This window comes from Columba livia, chromosome 3, assembly GCF_036013475.1.
Source record: "Columba livia isolate bColLiv1 breed racing homer chromosome 3, bColLiv1.pat.W.v2, whole genome shotgun sequence".
Classification (NCBI taxonomy): Eukaryota; Metazoa; Chordata; class Aves; order Columbiformes; family Columbidae; genus Columba; species Columba livia.
Window position 1 is genome coordinate 99,603,232 of NC_088604.1, and position 22,262 is coordinate 99,625,493.

General features: G+C 37.4%; 1 protein-coding gene across 3 annotated transcripts in view; it reads left to right on the plus strand.

Annotated features, from left to right (window-relative positions):
• SPATA17 (spermatogenesis associated 17) overlaps positions 1–21,232 on the plus strand; it is a 94,374-nt gene extending 73,142 nt beyond the window's left edge. The window contains exons 10-11 of one of the 3 annotated variants that reach the window (XR_002410469.2): positions 19,408–19,606; positions 21,020–21,232. Coding sequence is in view for 2 of the 3 variants with exons in the window: in XM_005499972.3 (XP_005500029.2) it covers positions 19,408–19,488 (81 nt within the window). In the remaining variant the exon portion in view is untranslated. Of the gene's footprint in view, positions 1–19,407; positions 19,857–21,019 lie in introns of those variants that run through there. The other 2 variants (XM_005499972.3, XM_021284164.2) reach the window with 2 other exon arrangements.
• Positions 21,233–22,262: the final 1,030 nt, after the last annotated feature.

The window sequence follows — 22,262 nt, forward strand, 5'->3', positions numbered from 1 at the left end:
ACAGGCATTTTGGCCCTAAACAGAATTTTATTATCTACAAAGCATAAAAATACCCAGTACTGCAAAGAATTAATTTAGAGAACCTAAGCATATTGCACAGAACATAAAGTTGACCTTTACCGTCTACAGCTTTTGGAATGGAGTGGGATGTGGAACACATCATAGATTTAATGTGGCACAACGCTGTCTGCAGAAACTTGGGTGGGACTGTGACTGCCTGCCCATTGCACCCGATGATTGAATCTGCTGTCACCAGCATCCTGATAATAATGAACATTCAGCTTAACGACCGTGATTATGATTATCATAATTGATGTGCAAGTGCAGTGTGTGGGGATCATTACAGCTGAACTGTACAGCAGAGAAACATGCCTTAGTTATGGATAATTTTACTTTTATGCATTGATTGGGATAAAATATGCCTTTCAAGTTCAACAGGCCAGCTTAATATAATTTTAGGAAGATTTCTACATGTATGAATTGGTGACTATGAGCTTCCTGCAAAACAGTCATTCTAGCTGCTTGTTTTGAATTTTTTAATTCCATTAATAATGGGAAATAATTAAATAATTAGATGTTGTTGAGTGGAAATCACTTATGGAATACTGCCAGCATTAATCAAATATCAAGTTCAAATATTTCTGATTGTCATGGCCTTGCCTAGGCTAGGAAGAATAGCCCTTGTAAATCACCACTAACACGATTCTAGTTTTGGTGGAGCAGGAGAAACTGGGTTGTAGTCTACACTATTGGCATTTTTGCACTTTGTTAGAGTAGGCGATAGTTGTTGCTTAAATAAATTATATCACTTCTATCTTTGTCACCAAAGGCAGAGAATTAGAGGTTCACATTCTGCCAGTGTAGATAAAGGCACAATCAACAGCTCAGTCCCTTTTGTTGGACAGTGGTTGCCCTCAACTGAGATTATATGAAGTGCTTATTTAGATTGTGACATACTATATAACAGATAAAAACCAGTATGTGTGTGTATTTTAAGCCAGAGTTTATATAAAAAATATTACAACATAAGTATAATGCAAAGTAGAGAGTTTCACTAATTTACACTGGTTGGAAATTTGGATCTTTTCTATGGTAAAAATTCTTGATCTTTGATTTGCTTTCTACCATAAAGAATATTGTAAGGATCAAATCTCTGTGAATGTTTCAACTGCATAATTCCTCTCACATGACTTTACATTTGGACTTTCTATAGGGAAAAATAGAACAACCTGTGTGTCCAGGGAATTTATGCTGTTTTATATAGTCTGATGCCTCTGAAAGTTCAGTCACCTCTGTGGTTTTCATTGTTGCTCACATTATGGCTCAAGTGTAATCACATTACCAGGTATGGCCCTGATTTCTAGATATGTGGGAAGAGGTCCATAAGGAGAACCTGACACAGCCTGAAAATGTCAGTGCCTTAGAAAGTGTGACTCTTCTACATGGCTATGGCCAACCCACTTTTTTCCGTATTCTGAAACCACTGTGTCCTGTGGTTCCACAGCAAATTTATCTTTGTATAGTATTACTGCGAGGGAAAAATAGAGTGGGGAGGGGGCAAGCAGTTTGTTCTGTTTGAAAATTAGTTTCATCCCTTGTAGGACTAACAACATACTCACAATAATTGTGTCTAGTGGATGATGCCATTTTGTGGCAGAATTGTTTGATACACTATTCATGCTTTTCCATCCCTTGACTATACTGAATTTCACCTTAAGTCCATTTTTCCTAATCTTGCAGTGATTGGACTTGAGATAGGTATAATGTATATATGAAGCTTTACACTTTTTCAATCTTAGCTTGTGACTCCATGACAATTTTTGAAAGGAATTTGCTTGCTTTCCTTTCATTTTAATTAGAAAAAAAAATCTTATGCAAGAATATTTCCTAATACAGTGTGATATTGGCTAATGAATGTGCGTCTGTACTATCAGCCTTATTACATGTTTTAAAAATTTCAGGGCCATATTTTCTAGTATGTTTTGTGTCAGAAGTTACTAACATACAATGAGAAGAGCGAGCATGTTTTTTGAATATCCGATTCTTAGTTCCCCAATCCAACTGCAATGTGTTTTCCTAGGCAATGCAGAGCTGACATAATGTGGCAGCCAGAAGTGACTCTATTGTAAGGGAATTATGAGACGATCTGTAAGAGTTTGCTTGTTACACTGCCAGTTTCCTCATGAGCCATGTCAGGGATAATAAGGGTCGTTGCCAAAGTGAGTTGCACTCCAGCAATCTCTGGCCAATAACATGGCTCCTGTATGATTATTACTGCTGGCATGACTTCATGCATCTATTCAGATGCTACAAATGGACCCTTAGTTTGAGTTATCAACTATCTGTTTCCAAGATAAGGCTGCTTTTTGTCACTTTTCTTCCTATCCCGAGTCCTGCACCAAACCAAATCATTTAAACCCCAGGATCTGGTCCTACAACAATATATCCTACAGTATTAATGAAAAGTCTATCTTTTGGGCCTTGTAGGATATATTTTCTGCTCTCAGAACAACCTTTATGAATCAGAACACTGCTATATCTTCATGTGAAAATCAACTTGACTAATTCCCTGGCTCCACATAGGGTGATTCACAAAGTGGCTTTACTCTTCAGAGCTGCTAGCTCTTTGGAGCTCAAACATTTGGTGACCTGGTTAGGCTACAACAAAAGAGCAGTGTTGCCAATTTAATATTACAGAGCAGTTTAATAAGCAAGTGATCTCTAACACTGGGTACCAGAAGATGGCTTAAAGTCACTTTTGCAACTTCTAGTTCTGAACTTTTTGCTTTTTATAGTAAATGTCATAATAATATTGTTGAGAAGCAAATTATTAAAAAAGGCGGGAGTATATCATATCCAACAGCGGGAACACCAGGCATTACTTCTCATTCACTAGGATGAAATATCTCTCATTATATTATAAGATGCACCCATTCAGTCTTCTAGGAAAGCAAATGGCAATTTCAATTTTTGACAGCTGACATAACCCTTTTTTCCAGATTCCGTACTGAATGACTGTGTCCTACTTAGAGAAATCAATCTTGTTATGAAGATAGCTTTCAGAGCTCCCATTGGAAAAGTTCTTGAGCTGTAGATTGTTTCCTTTGAGAAAATCCGTAAGATCACCATTGCTGGGCTTCCTTTGAAAACTGCTGCTCTCAATACAATGCAAATTATTATTAACTATCAACGATCATTCAAATTCTTTTCTTAGGCATAGAAGAAAGGTAAACACTATGATGCAAATTAAAAAATACAAATATATCCCTGGCTACTTTTTAACTAAATGCAGAAGACAGCTTGTGGATAACTGGAAGGCTGAAAAGAAAGGCTGGAAAAAAATTCTGGTGAAGGTTACTGATAAGTTACAGGGTGCAATTTTGAAGGCACACTATGAAGTAGTGACTGAGAAGAGTCAAACCATTCAGTTATTTGCATAAGAAAAGACACTGTCACCACTCTTCTAATCAAATTCATTCTAGTGGTTATTTGTAAGGGTTTGTCTGCAACTAGTTGAATATTTTATAAAACCTGATTTTTGGTTCTCTAATTTCTCAACGGGAAAATGCAGTCCCTTGATGATGATCCAAGGCTTTGAAGAATAAATTGATTCGAAAGAGAAAATTAGATGGTACTTATTATACTGTCTAACTAGCAATCCTATGTCATTTGTCTGTTGGATGATAAATGTCTTGCTTTGCCTACCTTCCTCATTTAATAATGTAACTTGTATGTCAGCGGCATAAAAGAAAATCTTGCTTTTCAGTAAGAGCTAACTTTAACCAATATGTCTTTGAGGGAGATACATGCACATTTTAACTTTCTAAATAATCCCATTGTATACATTGCCTAAACAATTTTAAAGCCTCTTGTTTAATCAGAAACTCTTTAGAAACAGAGTATCTCAACCAATTCCTTCAGTACATGCTTAGAGTACGCTACAGCAGCTTGTGTCAGAGCTATTAATGCTCAGTTGAGCTGGAAATGGTAGAGTTTGTCGTTACACCTAATTTATTTTGTTTATATTTTTTTAGATGTTCACTATTTGGATGTTATGTTGTTTGTTGGAATTGAAAAGCCTCATGCTAAACTGGGAAGTGCTTGGCCTTTACCTTTGATAGTTTTGGACGGGCTGTTCAGCATTCTTGGAATTAAGTAGATTTGGTTGTGTGTCTGCCCAACATAATTTATTTCAACTCAATTTAATTTGCCACAATATTGAATTTAAAAGACTATATTTTGAAGTCACTTAATTCTTTATGGGACATATCTACTTGTTTTTTGCTAATACCCACCTAGACTTTGTTTGTGCTGGTTAGATAGAGTTTAAATGAAAGTTACAGAAAGCTTTTCACAGTCCTCTATGAATTACATGGTCCATATAATTGTTGAAAAAAGCGGGTATGAGAAGTGATCCTCAGCAGCTAACATAACTGAGATATATCCATGGAGCTAAGCTAGTTTGCATAAGGATCTGGCCTATAATGAATGTAACCGATATGTAGATAAATGTTATTTAGAAATAATGTTCTAGGAAAAATGGTGTTACACATTTTCCCAGAAAAATAAACAATTTTTTAAATCTCATCTTCACATACACATTGCTGTTGAGTTTGCAAATTGAAGTCTAAGATCAGAAGCACATATTCTGATGACTTATTTCAACAGATACAGAATGTTGCATCTGAAAATGATGCCTGAATGACGTTTTGTTACACTGATCCATTATGATTGAATAGTTGTATAATTTGTAGTGTTATTATCACAGAATCATTTTGGGGAAGAGACTGTTAAGATCATCAAGTCCAACCATAACCTAACTCCAGCACTAAACCATGTTCTTAAGAACCTCACCTATACTTATTAATACTTACAGTTGTTCTGGATGGATTCTCAGAGGTTATGCTGAGTGTATGCCCAAGTTGAGAGAAAGGCTACAAGTGTTTTGTTGTTTTGATGGTGTCTCCAGAGAGCGAGAGTAGCTTATTCTCAGAGCAGTAGGACTTCAGTGCAATAAAATGGATTTTAGAGTAATCTACATTTCCTGAATAGGAAAAATCACAGTAAAAGATACCTTTGTGCACGCACATTGGAGTGAAAGAGCAACTCTAAGTAATACAGACTGCTTGATGTCTTAATGGTTTGATGTAAGTAGCTACTACTTCTTTCTTTAAAATTTATATTATGAATCAACTCTGAACTTGTTTTCTCCATTTTAATGAGTAATATGAAATTCACTTTGGAACACACTTCAGTGTTTTTTCATTTAATGCAATGAAGAGCTGGTTTCAACGTTCCTTTTATTATATAAACTCAACTTCAAAGGATGTACCACCATGATACACATAAGAAACTATATTTTTTCTTCTCTTATGGTTTTTGTTGATCTCAGCATAAAATAAGTAGGGAAACTTAAAGGCATATCCACATAAGGAGTTATTTATGAGTGGGTATATTACCATGTGCTAATATTCTATAGAATGAGAGTTATGGAATTATTCAGGAGTAACCTTTGCATTTCAAATTCAGACTTCACTTCCATTTAAATAACCTTACAAGCCTTGAGTTACAAGCACAGAGGCAACAGCACCTAAAGTAAAGGGGATTACACATAAAGACTGTGATGCAACACAGTATGTTTCATAACCATGTTGTTTTTGTTTTTCATGAGAGTATTTGAGTAGGAATTTACATTTTAACTGTGATAATAGCAACTAATAATATGCCCAGCTAGTAGATTTGACACATATTAGTATCTCTCATCTGTAGCTGTATGAAGGAATGACAGCATAAGTGGTAAGCACTACTTATTAGTAACTGAATGTCCTCCCCTATTAAAGCATATCTTGTTAGGTGTGAGAGTCTCAAACTTAGAGGAAAAAAATAGAAAAAGAGAAACAATGAAAACATTGCATGTTAGCAGACTTTGTACACTAATGTGAAGCTGCTTGATTGAGCAGTGCAGTGTCAACCATGTCTTTCTTCTAATGCTAAAAGTAATGCACAGAGACAGAGTGACAATCAGAGTACAGCCTCCCATCAGCTGTAATTAATCTTTTAGTTAGCAGAGACTAGAAAAGCTTCTCATCAGCCTCTTCTGAAGTCTGAGGCACCCTGTTTTTTGATGTTTGCATTCTGAGTAAAATTGTCCCCACCAGTTCTAACAAATTGAAACACCAGGCTAATTATGGCAGCTAATGAAGTGTGTGGAATGGTCACAGCTTGTCGTGAAACTGTTCCTTCAGCTCAGATTAGAGTTTCATCAATCACTTTTTTAAACTGATCCAGAATTGCTTCTGCCCAGTGCTTGGCATTTTTAATGCTGTTTCTGTAATTGGTTTTTTCCCCAAAGCTTAGGCTATTTTTTGAAATATTACATTCTCAGGACAGGACTTACAAACTCCAGTTTATAAAAAAACATTTCATTATTACCTCTATCAGCTGATCAAGTGCTAGAAAGCTAATAAAAGAAGCACAAATATAAAATTTGATATATTGCTTTTAATCCAGCTAAAGGTAGCAATAAAGCATATACACATATATGTATATGAATCATTATTACTGTGGGCTGGATGTATACTGCAATCTCATGAGACATGGTTTGTGGGCTGGATGGTTCAAATTCCACTGAAGGACCTAAATGAAATGAATGAGTCTTAGCTTATTTCCTAGTGGATTGTGGTCCTCCATATATCACTCAAAGACTTTGGCATGATTTGTAGTTTTTGCAGATGCCCAAGCCTTTGGCAGGAGGAAGACCAAAATGTTTTGTTATTTAAAGGATTTCCACACTTCAGGTCAAATCCAAAGTCTTCAGAGAAGCATGGGAAACTTTACAGTATAACTTATATTGCTACTACACTGTCAATGAATAAATTAGCATATAAAACATTGTAAAAATTCCTGGTTCCTATTCATTTGTAAGATATAATAGTACCCAGCTATACATCTAAAGTTCTACTTAGCCATTAAGGGCATGGATGTAAAGAAAGTCTAAGGCTAAATTCTTTCCTCAACATGGACAACGGAGTGTAGAATTTAGTTTGGAAGTTATCCAACTGAAAAGTGAAATAAGCTTTTGCTAACATACTACCATAGAATACGCTTTCAAAACTTGTTACATTTAGTATGTATAGCATGTTTTCATATCAGAACCAAGACAGCACGATTTTAGTTTTTGAAGTGTTCAGCAATCTATTTTTTAAATATGTGCTTATACATGTAATCCATTTCAGTTTTCTGAACACTATTGAATCTGAAATAATGCTTGGCTATAAACTGTTCTGTTCCCTGAAGTTTCTTAATCAGAAGCAGTTTGACAGAACTAGCTTCATGTCAATGCCAAAACAAATCTGTAGCACCTGAGTTAATAGTCAGTGTTGCTAATGCTGTTCCTGAACTGGATCAAAGGACCGGTGGATTTACATAGGAGAAGTGCCACTGAAAAAATAAGAAAAACATGACACACAAAGAAGAGTTGTTATATATGAATAAATACAGACTGACAAAATAGCAATATGTATTAGTCGAAGAGCTATTGTTCCAGTTTTATTAATTATTGAGAGCATTTTTGAACCCTGGATAGTAGATAAGTAGGTTTTCTAGTGTTAGCTGACCTCCGAAGTAAGCTGTCTATGAAAGGAGCAAGGCCTCCTCCTGTCTGCTCATTTCGATCTCTTCTGAAGGTAGCTTACATTTACAGATTACAAAAGCTGTTTTTCTCTTTAGCTTCCATCACTGCTAGGGCAAATTGCTGACTCACGTTTAGCAAGCTGCCCACCAGGACCCCCAGGTCCTCTTCTGTAGAGCTACTACGCAGCCTGTCAGCCTCCAGCCTGTTTTGTTCCTGGTGTTAGACTGTGGCAGATGCATTTGTCCAGACTGTATTTTGTGAGGAACTCTCAGGACATTCCTCTAGCCTATCTACATCACTTTGAATGATAGCCCTCAAGTGTATTGATGGCACCAATTTGTTTGGTGTTGTCCATGAACCTGCTGAAAGTGCATTGCATCTCTACCTCCAGGTCACTGATTAAGATATTAAACAAGATATGTCCCCAGATAGCACCTGAGGAAACATGTTTGTACCCAGGTTTCAGTTTGAGTACAAACTATTCATTGCTACCCTTTGAACCTGATACTCCAGACAGTTATTACAGCTATTAGTCTGCACTTCTAGGCTGTAATTCACCAACTTTGTTAGGAGGATTCTCTGGGAGATTGTATTGAAAGCCTTGCTAAAGCTCAGAAAGGCAGCACCCACTCTTCTCCTCTGGTCTGCATATCTAGTAATTTCATTACAAAAAGCAATCAGGTTTTAGAAAAATGTTTAACAATGTTAAACCAGATGAAATCTAATTGGAGTACTATTTTTGCTGCATATGCCAAATACAGTGCAATCAATGTGCCTTATTTATTTTTTTATTGATTCTAAATGAATACGGCTTTGTTTATGTGTTTGTTGGTTTTTAATCAGATACAACTTAACCTGATAAGATTAAAATATTTTCAGTTAAGGATTTCAGCTCAGAATTTTTCCTCCTTAACTTCGGGTGGCATTATTTTGGCAAGTTGGAGGTAGTTGCAACTTCATCTTGGCAGGTTAAACATTTTCTGGCTTTAGTCCAGCAGGTTAAAAGTGGTTCTGAGTTTGTCTTGGCAGTCAACACTTCACTCTGGCTTATTTTCAGCTGGAAAGAGAATGTTGTGGTTGAACAGATTAGACAATGAAAGGGGCAGCTTATAAATGGCATAAGTTACTTATCCCTAAGTGCATTATTTCTAATACAAGTCCTGCTGCTAGCAAAGTGTCTGTGACGGACAGGACAAGGAGTTGGTTTAAAAATACAAGCACTACGATAAAAAAATTTGTCCTTTACTTTTCATCAGATGCCTTTAAGTCTCTATTTTTTTTTCTGTCAACAGGAATATAGTCTTAGGCATAGTTCCACCTGAGATTTAATAACTTCATAAAAGAGTTATGTATTACTCAGTGTGTTTTCGCACTCAGCAATGTTATTTATACATCTTAAATAAATTCAGATGAACATCTACTTCCCTCTTCAAAAATATTTTGTTAAAATCCCTTGCAAGTAGTAGACATTTGCATGACAATAGCAAATAAACACCTCTTGGGATTTTTAATACCTACTAAAATATTTCAGCTGCACATTGGCTTTTTAGCCCAAATTCAGTAAAGTTCAAGGTTATCCACCTATGAAATAGCTTGTGGAGAAATCCACATTGGTTTCTTAATTTGATTTACTTGTAAAAAAAGGCTACGCTAGTTGAAAAAATAGAATATTATCTATGGCAATTTTGGTTCAAATACAGACATTCAGAACAGAATTTGGATGCTGTTATTTCATAACACTGACTAAAGTATGGTACAGCATTCACTGTAACTTTCTGTGTGGCAAACAGTTTTAGTATTGATGATGTCTCTGAATATGTCTAAAAGTATCTACATAAAGGTGATTTATTCCTATTCAGCAGATCTGCTTTACACACATAAATAAATTCATTATCTGAACAGTTATTTATAAAGGAGAAAATATTTCTTTATAAAGCATTACAAAACTAGCACATGTTTGGGAGGAAGGACCAGACAGTGTCTGGCATGTAGATCATCAATAAATGGGATAAATGAACTTAGGGGATACAGCTGGGAATTCCACTCTTCCTTCCCCTTGGGAAGCCACAACTACTGCAGGGTACTAAGTACAGGTAACAAATGCAAATTTGGACCACAAATCTTCATTGCTGGTTGTATTTCACATTACAAAAAGAACAGGCTAGTTTCAGATCCCAGGTTAATTTCAGAGACGCAATACTTGCAAGATAAAGTAGTTCACTGGACTAAACCCTTCCCCATTTTTTCTTTGTCCTCCCTTGCACAAAACTTCCATCAAAGACAAGAGTTAATTTGCCTTTGCTTGTCAGAAAGCGCTGTAAGGGTTGACATGTTTGTAATTGTTAATGAACACAGCTATTGCAATATATCTTATTTGTTTTGAAATATTTGTGCTTCCCTTGTACTGTGGCTCAAACTATTTCATTCTCAAAAGCATCAGGATTTTCTGTCATGTCATAGCTTAATTTGTACAGCTATGGAAGGCTACAGTGAGATATGGTTTTAGTCCTTTGTCCAAACTGCTTCTAACCATGTAGGAGCAGAAACAGGGTCTTTTCAAGGCCAGAACACATCCTCTCCTACCTTGCACAGAAGAGGACAAGAAGTTTTAGAACTTGACTTGTGTTAACCAGATATCTTCAGTTATCTCCAAAACACGAACTAGCACAGCTTACCTACGGAGCTAAGAAAGCAAACTTCAGTGAGCACAGTGAGCCATCCACACTCCAGGAGGTTCCTCCAGTGCATCGACGATAACTTCCTGATGCAAATGGTGGATGAGCCAGCTTAGGAGAGGACCGCTGCTGGATCTCATCCTCATTAACAAGGAGGGTCTGGTTGAAGCAGTAAGGGTTGAGGGCTGCCTTGGCTGCAGCAACCATGAGATGGTGGAGTTCAGGATCTCACGTGGCAGGAACAGAATACCAAGCAGAATCGCAACCCTGGACTTGAGTAGGGCCAACTTTGGCCTTTTCAAACAATGGCTAGGGGTAATCCTGTGGGAAAGGGTGCTTGAAGATAAAGGGGCCCAAGATAGTTGGTTAGCATTCAAGTACTGCTTCTTCCAAGCTCAAGATCAGAGCATCCCGACATGTAGAAAGTCAAGGAAGGGAGCCGGGAGACCTGTGTGATTAAACAGGGAACTGCTGGGTAAGCTCAAGTGGAAGAGGAGAGTTTACAGGTCATGGAAGGAGGGGCTGGTCACTTGGGAAGAATATCAGGCTGTTGTCAGAGGGTGTAGGGAGGCAACTAGGAAAGCTAAGGCTTCCTTAGAACTAAACCTGGCAAGAGGGGTCAAGGACAACAGAAAGAGCTTCTTCAAATACATGCAGATAAAACTAACACCAGAGGCAGTGGAGGCCCACTGATGAACGAGGTGGGTGCCCTGGTGACAGAAGATACAGAGAAGGCAGAGTTACTGAACGCCTTCTTTGTCTTTGTCTACACTGCCAGAAGCTGTCCTAAGGAGCCCTGTACTGCTGAGGCCCCAGAGGAAGGCAGGGCAATGGAGGAGTTTGCCTCAGTTGATGAGGACTCGGTTAGGGAGCAATTAAGCAACCTGGACATCCATAAATCCATGGGTCTGGATGAGATGCACCTATGGGTGCTGAGGGAGCTGGCTGAAGTCATTGCTAGGCCACTCTCCATCACCTTTGCTAAGTCTTGGGAAATGGGAGAGGTGCTTGAGAACTGCATGAAGGCAAATGTCACTCCAGTCTTCAAAAAGGGCAAGAAGGAGGACCTGGGTAACTACAGACTGGTCAGCCTCACCTCCATCCCTGGAAAGGTGATGGAACAACTTATCCTTGGTATCATCTCAAGGTATATCAAGGATAAGAGGGTCATTAGGGGCAGTCAGCATGGCTTCACGAAGGGGAAGTCATGCTTAACCAACCTCATAGCCTTTTACGAGTACATAACCAGGTGGATAGATGATGGTAAAGCAGTGGATGTGGTCTATCTTGATTTCAGTAAAGCGTTTGACAGTCTCCCAGAGCATCCTCACAGCTAAACTGAGGAATTGTGGTCTGGACGATCGGGTAGTGACGTGGACTGTGAACTGGTTGAAGGAAAGAAGCCAGAGAGTCGTGGTCAATGGGGCAGAGTCTAGTTGGAGGCCTGTATCTAGTGGAGTCCCTCAAGAGTTGGTACTGGGACCAGTACTATTCAGTATATTTATCAGTGACTTGGATGAGGGAATAGAGTGTGCATTCAACAAAATGACAGAAAAGCTGTGAAGAGTGGCTGACACACCAGAAGGCTGTGCTGCCATCCAGCGAGACCTGGACAGGCTGGAGAGTTGGGCGGGGAAAAATTTAATGAAATATAACAAAGGCAAGTGTAGAGTCTTGCATCTGGGCAGGAACAAGCCCAGGTTCCAGTATAAGCTGGGGAATGACCTATTAGAGAGCAGTGTAGGGGAAAGGGACCTGGGAGTCCTGGTGGACAGCAGGACGACCATGAGCCAGCACCTTGCCCTTGTGGCCAGGAAGGCCAGTGACATCCTGGGGTGTATTAGAAGGGGGATGGTTAGTAGGTTGAGAGAGGTTCTCCTCCCTCTCTACTCTGCCCTAGTGAGACAACACCTGGAATATTATGTTCAGTTCTTGGCCCCTCAGTTCAAGAAGGACAGGGAACTGCTGGAGAGAGTCCAGCACAGGGCCACAAAGATGATGGAGTGGAGCATCTCCCTTATGAGGAAAGGCTGAGGGAGCTGGTTCTCTTTAGCTTGGAGAACAGGAGACTGAGGGGTGACCTCATTAATGTTTATAAATATGTAAAGGGTGAGTGTCACGAGAATGGAGCCAGGCTCTTCTCAGTGACAACCAGTGATGGGACAAGGGGCAATGGGTGCAAACTGGAACACAGGAGGTTCCACTTAAATGTGAGAAGAAACTTCTTCACAATGAGGGAGACAGAGCACTGGAACAGGCTGCCCAGGGAGGTTGTGGAGTCTCCTTTTCTGGAGACATTCAAAATCCACCTGGACACCTTCCCGTGTAATCTCATCTGGGTGCTCCTGCTCCAGCAGGGAGATTGGACTGGATGATCTTTTGAGGTCCCTTTCAGTCCCAAACATTCTGTGATTCTGTGATGAGCAGCAGAACACCTCCTTCTCAGAAAAGTAGAGAAAGGGACAAACAGAGTTATAATTTCCATGACTGGCTGTCACAGAGAAGCACAGACCACTGTGCTGCTCGTACTGGACACATCATGCTGGACATATCTAAACCTGTGTGATTATCTGATCAAGTTTTTCAAATTAATAAGCCATAATTAGCAATATTTCATAGTTTCCAGCAAGCACTGTTTGTGTTTGGTTTCCTCATTTATATTTCTAAAAGATGAAATGTGTAAAAGTCAGTGATAGTTATAAATCGGCATGAATATTTAAATGCAATAATAATGAAATGTTTGTTGCATAAACTAAACAGCAATTAATGTTTTCTCTTTCTGTTTGGAAGATAGGATATTAAAACAGTGTAGTTAGATTTCCTACTGTGAACATAATTTTCTGACTTTTTTTTTTTACAATGCATTATCATGTCAGTGAAAGACTAAAACTAACGAGTAGAATAAGCTTGTCTGATGTTAACATAACACAGAAGGTTATAAAGTTGCCTTTTATGGTGGCTATACAATGTAATTTTATTTTAAGATCTAATAGGAAGTTGATTCAAAGGGTAAGACTTGCTCTTACAAAGTTATAAAAACAAGTAGAAAATTGCCTTCTACCATAGTCACCCAGTCTTTTTAAATCAAAGAGTTTTATTGTTGTTGATGATGCTTGCATTTGCAGAAGGTAATTAGGGAATGATTTAGACATCACACTCAGAGCCCTCAAGCTTGACAAGAAGAATCATAAACTTCATTTAGAAGAAAAGCCCAAAACAGCAACAAAGCAGGCAGTTTAGAGTTTAGGGGGGAAATTAAAGAGAACAGAGGGAAACAGGATTTTAAGATTTTATGTCAGTTTGACCACCACTGTGTTGATCCACAACATGGAGAAGCTCATTCGTGGAAGTACAGGTTTTTTCTTTGTGCTTACCCACAAGAGCAAGATTCAGAGGGTTTCGAATTGGTAGTAGTAGTATAGTTGAAAGAGGAGGTAGATGATGTCTCCTAGTTCTCCTCCTCTGCATTGCACTGGAAAGCTGAAGAGGGACAGTCGTCATTCAACCCCCTTCCTTCCAGCAGTGGTCACTTGTCTGCAGTGGCGCAGGGAGCTCCGGTCAGGCACACATTTCCCTGGAAGTCAATACCTCTGCACTGACACAATGAGCTCCAGTGCCCAAGGCATGATCCAGGCTTTTGTTATTATCTCTTTTTTGAGAGGGGCTGGTTGACCCAATTGGTTAACATATTAGCTTTTCAATTTTATAGCCTTAAGTCACAGAAGACCTCTTCCTCGTTTTTTTGGATATTTCTCAACAGTGGTAAGCAAAATTGGCAGTCTGTGCCCACCAGCCACAAAAACAATATTACGCCAAACAACTGTGTCCTGAACTTTATGGCTAATTAGCTGTTGAAACTATGCCCAAGAAATAGGTTCTGTTGCCCATGGGAAGAAGGGTAGCCATTATTAATGTCCCAGCTCATCTCTTTCAATAGGTCTTATGAGCAGTGCTGCTTAAAGAGACTAAATGTACAACAGGGAATTAAAAATTATAGTACCCCTTTCACTGACTGAAATATTGTAAACTTGTTTCACTGGGGCCAGGATTGGTGTCAATGTACTTTGTGTGAAAAGTGCAATAGAAGCATTAGTATTTGACAGCCCTGGTTGAAATAAGTGAAATTAATGGAGCTCTTTTCATATACGACAAGGCCATGGCACCCCTTTCATGCTGCTTACAGACAGAGAAAAGTCAATACTTTTTTATTACTTGATGCTGACCTACATTCTGCACTACAAGTGCCAGGCCCACTAATTGGTTTCAGTTGTGAGAAGAGTTTGCCCCAAAGAAACACTGGAGCAGATAAATCAATCTTTTTTAGGGTAGCTTAGTGGGTTTTGAGCACTTGAAATGATATTTGTGTTGTATTGACAGAATGGGTTGTTATGCTCATTTTGTCATGTCAGAAGGCCCTGTACTAGTTGGAAGTATTGTTAACCAGTATCGATAAATTTGCTAAGAATAAAAGTTAGCTGGACCAACATTTTACTTGTTTAACAGCTTGCCATTTCTGGTTTGCTTCCTTGTGGGAGACCTCTGTGACTATTAACAGGTCGGAAAGCTTACTATGACAGCTCAGTTTGAAACTCTAATTTTATGATTACAAGCATTAGGATCATTGGGAACACTTAGATATGACCACTTAGTATTAAACAAACTGGGTTGTGGACTGTGGCTGTACAGTGGCACTTGGCAGTACTGCCTGTTTGACAAATGTATTGTGTTCATGAGCTGTGTCCCAGCCTTGTGGGGAAAGCAGGATTGCTCTCAGGCTTACCCTGCACTAAGGACCCAACTACTGCATGGACATTTATGTAGAATTTCCCATTGCATCCTCTTAAAGACTTGATGTGTACTTATTGATTCCAAGCTAAAGGAAAGTGAGTTTTATTCCCTGTTTTAATTATTAAATAGCATGAAGATAAAATTAGGATTCTAGCAACTGTATCCACTTTTCAGTTATTCCTTCTACCATTAGTTCTTCTCAACAGATATAATTCCAACACTACAAAAAATTTTCTGAGATCCAAACCTTTCATGGTTTGGTTTACATTTTGCATAGCACAGGGTGTCATTGTTAACATCATGTAATTCTATAGTGTCTTCAGTATTGTTAGATTGCCTCAGAAGAGGACTCAGTGCTCTGAATCACCATTATAGGTAGAATACTCTTCATTAGAGAAGTTATAGAATTTATCTTTGAAACCTCTTCACATGCTGCTTCTCCTAACCTATGAAGAAAATCTGCATGTATTGTTCCAAGTTTATCATGTGCTTGCCAGCTTTGTAATAGTTACCAACTTGATAAATTGGCTGTTGGAAATTGCCCAAAGTGTGTATGCAGGAGCTGACAATAAATGGTCATACTTTCTGGCCTTAAAATCTGTGAGTAGATATGCTGCTGCTGTTTACCTATTGTTGCTTTGGTCTGAAGCGACTGACTTCCTACTTTATTAAATTTCCAAGAAGATACTTAATTGTAATTCATATCTCATTCCAAAGTACATTTTTATATTACAGGGAATTGTACAGTACTCTCAAAATTGTCTGGAAAGAAACACTATTAGTGTGTATTTATCACTAGAATATGAAGGAATGCATTTTCAAGAGCCTTTGAGGTGATACGTAGGTCTACAAGGTCTTGTTGGCTTGCCAATGTTATTTGTAGTTGTACTCTGATATAAAATCTCTTTAGAATTTGCTTTAAATAATAACATTCCAAACATAAACTATGTGAGGATTTAGCAAATCTAATCTATGGTGTTGGAGGGTGTTGACTGAGACAAATATTTGGCAACTTTATGTCACCTTTTTTGACTCCATTGCTTAGAACTGATGAGCATACATGACAGTCAAGGAGTCAAATATATTGAAAGGATTCATAGGTCTTGTTAAGCTCTGTCAGTTGAACCTGAGTCACTTAAAATGTACTGGAGTGAAAGGAGTCAAAGCTTAACAAGTTTAAAAAGGAAGTAGTGTATTGACTTCATTTGGGAATTTAAAAATACATCTTGGTCCTGAGAAATACAGGCCACTGATGTTGGAAATTATATGACATGATTTAAGAATGCATTGTGGAAAAATTCCATAAAGCTCAACTCCATGTTCCTACGTTCCTGAGACTGCAAAACTGTAGGGTCATTTTCACCAAGATGTAGGAATTCATATTTGTAAGCTAATTCATTCCAGCTACCAACAATGAGGGGACTGGCACTGAAAATAATTTTCAAGAAGTCTGTTTTTCTCCACTCCCGACTTTTACTCTTGCAGTTTCAAAAGGATTATCTACATAACTTCATAACTTCTGTGCTATGTAGCAGTCAGCTTCAACTCAAGATGATCCTGGCAGTCTACCAGGATCAACCAGCAGTGCACTGCAGTGCTTCACTGCACAATTTGAACTTACAATTCACCATCAAATTAGAGAGACATGAGAACGTGGTTTCCAATTCCACCCCCTTTATCCTGCTCCAATGATACAGTGGGACAGACTCTCCTCAGCACTGTGAGGTAGATCTTGCAAGGCCAAGTGGTAATTTCAGGTCTTACTTTCTCCCACTGCTGAATCCTGATGAAAATCTACATCTGCAAATACAGAAATGGCTAGGCTTCTTTTCCTAAAAAGATATTTATATTTCATACATATGCTGTGCAACATTTATCTAGTATACATTCTAAACTTCTTTAATTAGTCTAACTGTAAAGCAAGCAGCACTTTTATTTATCCATCAGACTGTGTGATGTCTCCTAAATGTGGTCAACTACAACTGCTCTCGTCATAATCAGAGCCAGTTGTTTAAATGCCCAGTTGTGAGTATCTAGTGAAATAGCTTTAAATAACAAGATAAACAGTACAGCTGCCAACCCAAAGTAATCTTACACTGAGGGGGCGTGTGGCACAGAAAATTTCCTCTTTGTCATTTTGATTTGAGTTTGAAGCTGGACCTGGGCTTAGTTCCAGCTCAAAAAACGGTTCACTTCAAAAGCTTCTAAATTGTCCCAAGGAGCTAATTTTGGCAGCCAATTGTTTTTGTTTGGCCAGGCATCCTAATGGCAAAAGCCGTCTGCTCCAGCAAATGAAGACTTCTTCAATGCTCAGCCTTACCATTCCTGATTTTATCCTGATGCGGGGGGTGTACACCTTTTACTGGTTTCCCTGTCTCACCCAAAGTTCACTGCTTTTGTGTTAAAATGTATCTGTCTTTCATGTAAATCAAAAATACGCTTCCTATTTTCAAAACAAAGGATGCTGCTCTTAATTACTGCTTAATCCTAAATTATATCTGTATTATGTGTTTGCTTTCTCAGCAATGAGAGCTGTTGTTTTTTCTGTTCCTGTGAACAATATTAGCATGGTGGATTCACTGAATTAAATATAACTAGTTTCACTTTAGTAGGAAACTACTTGCAGTTATGTTGGAGTTATAATAATATTTATTATAATAATTATATGGACAACTTTTCTGCAGTAAGAAGGTGCTTCTGATGCCAAACACACAATGAAAAATAAAATACTATGCCATTCTGACATTATAATATAAAAATATGCAAATGGGATGTTGGATAAGAAATTGTGTGTTACAAGGCATAGAGAAACATTACAATCTAAATCTTGTGAATGGGTAAGAATGGAGCAGTACTCACTTTCAACACCACAAAGGGAATATTTCATTTTGAATGTACTTATCTTTTTTGCTATTTCAAAATTCGTGCACCAGAATGTTGGAGGAATCATATCAAATAGCTTTAAGTATGAGAAATAAGAAATTATATGGTCACAGTTTGGCAATACACAGTGCAGATGAAAGTCAGGTGGGCTGTGTCAGTGTTTGCATGAAGCTTCCCAGAAGTCAGAATTGCTTTGTCTGTTTATGGAGATTCAGCTGAACTGTGGTTTGTGAAGCAGTTGCATCTAAATTATCCAGGGAATTATAATTCTGCTTCATGTCATTTTTTTCAGGAAAAAAAAATAGTTTTCATTCTGGTTTTGAGAGAAAACCAAACCTTTCAAATTGTTAAATGTGTTGGAAAGGTAAAAATTTTAGCTTTTTTTCACTCAGACATTTTATGAACACATTTCCAGGTGCTTTCTCAGAGCATCACGTTGACAATAGAAAACAGTAGAAAGTGTTCAGACCAACTTCTTTCTTAAAAATTAATCATCAGAAAGCTGATAATTCAACTGTGCCTTGTTACTTTTGGAAAGGGAAAACAATTCAAATGCAAAACAAATATTTTGTATTGCTGATACTGTCCCCAGTATTTCAAGGTCAAAGAAAATAATACTATTAAGAATTATTGAAAACCTTGATCATAAACACCATGGACTTGCTAATCACTTACCACGAGCACTTATTAGTAAGTAACTAAATCAAAACATTGTTTAGAATACTTAGGTTCTTTCACTTGTTTTTTTGATTGTATTTATATTACACTCTTAAGGCACAGGTCCACTTTCATTTCTCCTATGCATTTTAGATTTGTAAGTATTTGTGTTTAAAAAAAAATGAGTGTAAAAACCAAGAACTTCTCCTGGAAAAAAAACATGTTCAGGAATCACCCTGTGTGTATTTTTATCTACCAGAGCCCTTAAGCAATTTGTTGCCATTAATACTTATTTAAGATAATAATTTTTTTACTATTTCTCGTGGAACTGGTTTAAGATCCATGTTTTAATGTTAATCAAGGTAGAAAATTTAAAATATTGCAAAGATATTTTGGTGTCTTTAACCTACCTGGTTGCCAAGGAGGAGAATATAATTTTGTATATGATGATTTGCAAAAGACTATAAAATCTAGTTTTCCGAGCAGAAAATTATTTCAGTGCCTATAGTAAATTAGAGTTAAAATACATATTTACTTACAATAAAATAATTCAATTCTTGTGCTCTTCTTCAAAATCATGTATTTATAATGTAAAAATGCATGTTTCATATACATTATGTTGCATCATTTGCATTTTAACTCATAGAATGAAGTGAAAGCAGAAGATGATATTCAAAGCTCTAAAACACCTTAAAAATAATAATAATTAAAAAAAAGGTAAAAGCATGAAAGCCAAACTTAACACTTTTTTTATCTTTCTTGTTTCTTTAGGACTTTCAAACAGTGTCACCATCAATTGTTCTCTTTGAAAAATTGGGAAAAACGTATTCCAGAACTGGGCAAATAGTGTAATTGTCCTGGAAACTTCACAGTATAGGACACCTGATAAGTGATCAATAAATGTATTTCAGCAAATGCACAGTGCTATGTTGGCTGAATGTCCCGTGAAGTACTCTTTCTGCAAAGTGAGGTAAACTATATCCAAAATAGTGTTAGTTGATTTTGCGTGATCTCTAAGCAATAAAGTTGTCAACACTTTTTTTTTTTTTCAGTTTTGCCCAAAAAAAGGTGTTGTCATAGGAACATGTTTTCTGAAATTGCTATATTTTAGTTGATGTAAATCCTTTAGAATACAAAACCAGAGTAATCAAGTAAAAGACCTGGAATCACATTGTATTTATTATAGATTTGTGAGTGAGGTCAACACTGAAAAAAGAAAATTTTCAAAGTTACATCTGTTGTTTTTTTTCTCACAACTGTAAATGTATTCATATGTTGTTCATGATTTTCAGAGTTAGTATACATCCTTTATGAATACTGTTCCATGTCTTCAGAAGGAGAGGATAGGCTTTTTATATGGAAGACACTATTTTAAATCCTTTTAGCTCTTCTGTGACTGACAAAACAACAGTTTTGAAAAAATAAAGATGTAACAACATATATACCTTATCAGTTTTTCCATATCCACTTAATTTTCTTTATCAATAGCTGCATTTACTCCTAGTGCAATGCTAAGGAAGCTGATATGTGGGAACATAATCAGGTGATGCTTGGCAAAGAAGGACACATTTGATCACACAAAACTGATATTTGTTTGCTGGGCTCACATCCTGTAAAATATTGAGCATTCCAAGAGCTCATTAACTTCAAAAGACCCAAAGAATTCAGCATCGTGAAAGACTTCAGCATTTCTTAAGAGCAATTCATAAACTAATTCTTATGTGAGTGATTTTTTACAGGAGTTTTATGCTCTAGGATACCGTGTTTGCTTTTCATATCCTTTGACTATAGATCAAACATATCTCTTTACAATATTCAAATCAGTTACTCAATTGCAGGCTTTTTATTACTGAAATTTGTTATGTGATTCTTTTGCCTCCTATGAATGTGAAGAAAGCCTCCATGAGATGTCTGTTTGTATGAATACTTTCTGAACTAGGACTCAGAAATTTCACTTCTGCAGCTTTTCAGCTGTCAGCCTACATGAAAAAGTTTTACCGCTGTCACACACAAGAGTAAAAGCACTTTCAATGCCATCACAGTAGGTTATGAGTGCAGGCACTGGGCTGTAGTATTGTTACTTTTTGTACTTTGGCTGAGTTGCCCCAATAAGATTTAATCTGATCAAAGGTATCAGAGTGCTTTAGATGTTTGTGGAAGGGCCTGAACATGAGACTTGTGCAAAAGTGTTGATGAATAAAGATGCCACAGTAATTTTTAGATGTGAGAGCTATCTATTTGATTGCTTCAGCTTTAAGGTAGTTCATCACAGTAATTCACCCTGTGTTGCCTCTTTAACTTCATACCACTGTTTCCCATCAGTTCGATTAGAAATGGCAATACCTTTATCAGATTAATCTTTCTTTCTCTCTCTTCTTTTCAGTATCTCTGACCCCAGGACAAAACAAAGCCTACCATGCTGACCATCACTGGCGGCAGTGCTCGTACCTAACGGTCTGGAGCACAGATGGACATTAAAACCAACACGTATAATTTTAACTGGTTGATACGAACACACTTTTACTTCTCTTAAGAAAACAAAACAAACAAAAAACCTTTTTTTATTCTAATCAGCTAGCTACTTCCCAGAAACCTTCTTACACAAAACCAAGTCTGTTCATTTTATTAGATAAATAAACACCCACAAAATTAATTAAGTAGCAATCATATTACCTGCCAGGTTTGGGGTTGTGGGTTCTCTTGCCCACTAGATTTCATAGGGAATCCAATACTTTTCTTTGACGGGAGTTCACGTAGAATTTACTTCATTCATGGACATATAACATCCAAACTATTTTGTGTGGCCACACTACAATCCCAGAATCCTTTAATTTCTGCTTCAGTACATTCAGCACTTATTCCATAGATTTATACAGACCATTTGATAATTATTCTAAGAGGACCTCTACCAATTCTTCCATTATGTAGAGACTTTTTATTATTTCTGTCACTCTCTTAAACTGCATATAAACACACATAGAAAGTTAACAGAAGCTTGAAGATATTCATAAGTATAAAAGCACATAAATCTATGAAACTTTAGATGGATCTTGACTTTTTTTATTTTTTTAACTCCCATCCAGATGCTTGCGCAATCTGGAAAGCCTTGTGAGCATGGGCTGGAGAACCCGCTCCTACACTTTTCTACATATGGATGAGGCTGATAGAGAAAACTCCCAATATTAAAAGGAACAGCTAGTAATAATTCAAGAACCTGGTTTTGGGACATCTTCATCATGTTGGATTCCCTTGATTACAAAAGAATGTCTGAATACATTATGTAGTGCAGGAGACACCAGTAGGTTTTTATTATGTAGAGGAACTGGACATAATGAATTATTTAAAAAATAATTTGGAAGTGAACGCTAGCAACTGTGCAGTATATAGGAAAGAAGATAAAAGTTTTAGCCCTGGGGTGGACCTAATTTCTGTGGCTCTGGGACGGACTATCAGCTCCGTTTGGTAACCCTCTGCAGCAAGTGCAAGTGCCTGTCTGGCAAAGAAAGTTTTGCTTTGCTCTTGTTTAAATTGAAATATTTGCATGTAGCAAACTTACAGCATTTGTCTAAAACCAAACAAAGCTATAATTTTGGTATTTTTATTTGCTACAATAATATGGTGAAGAA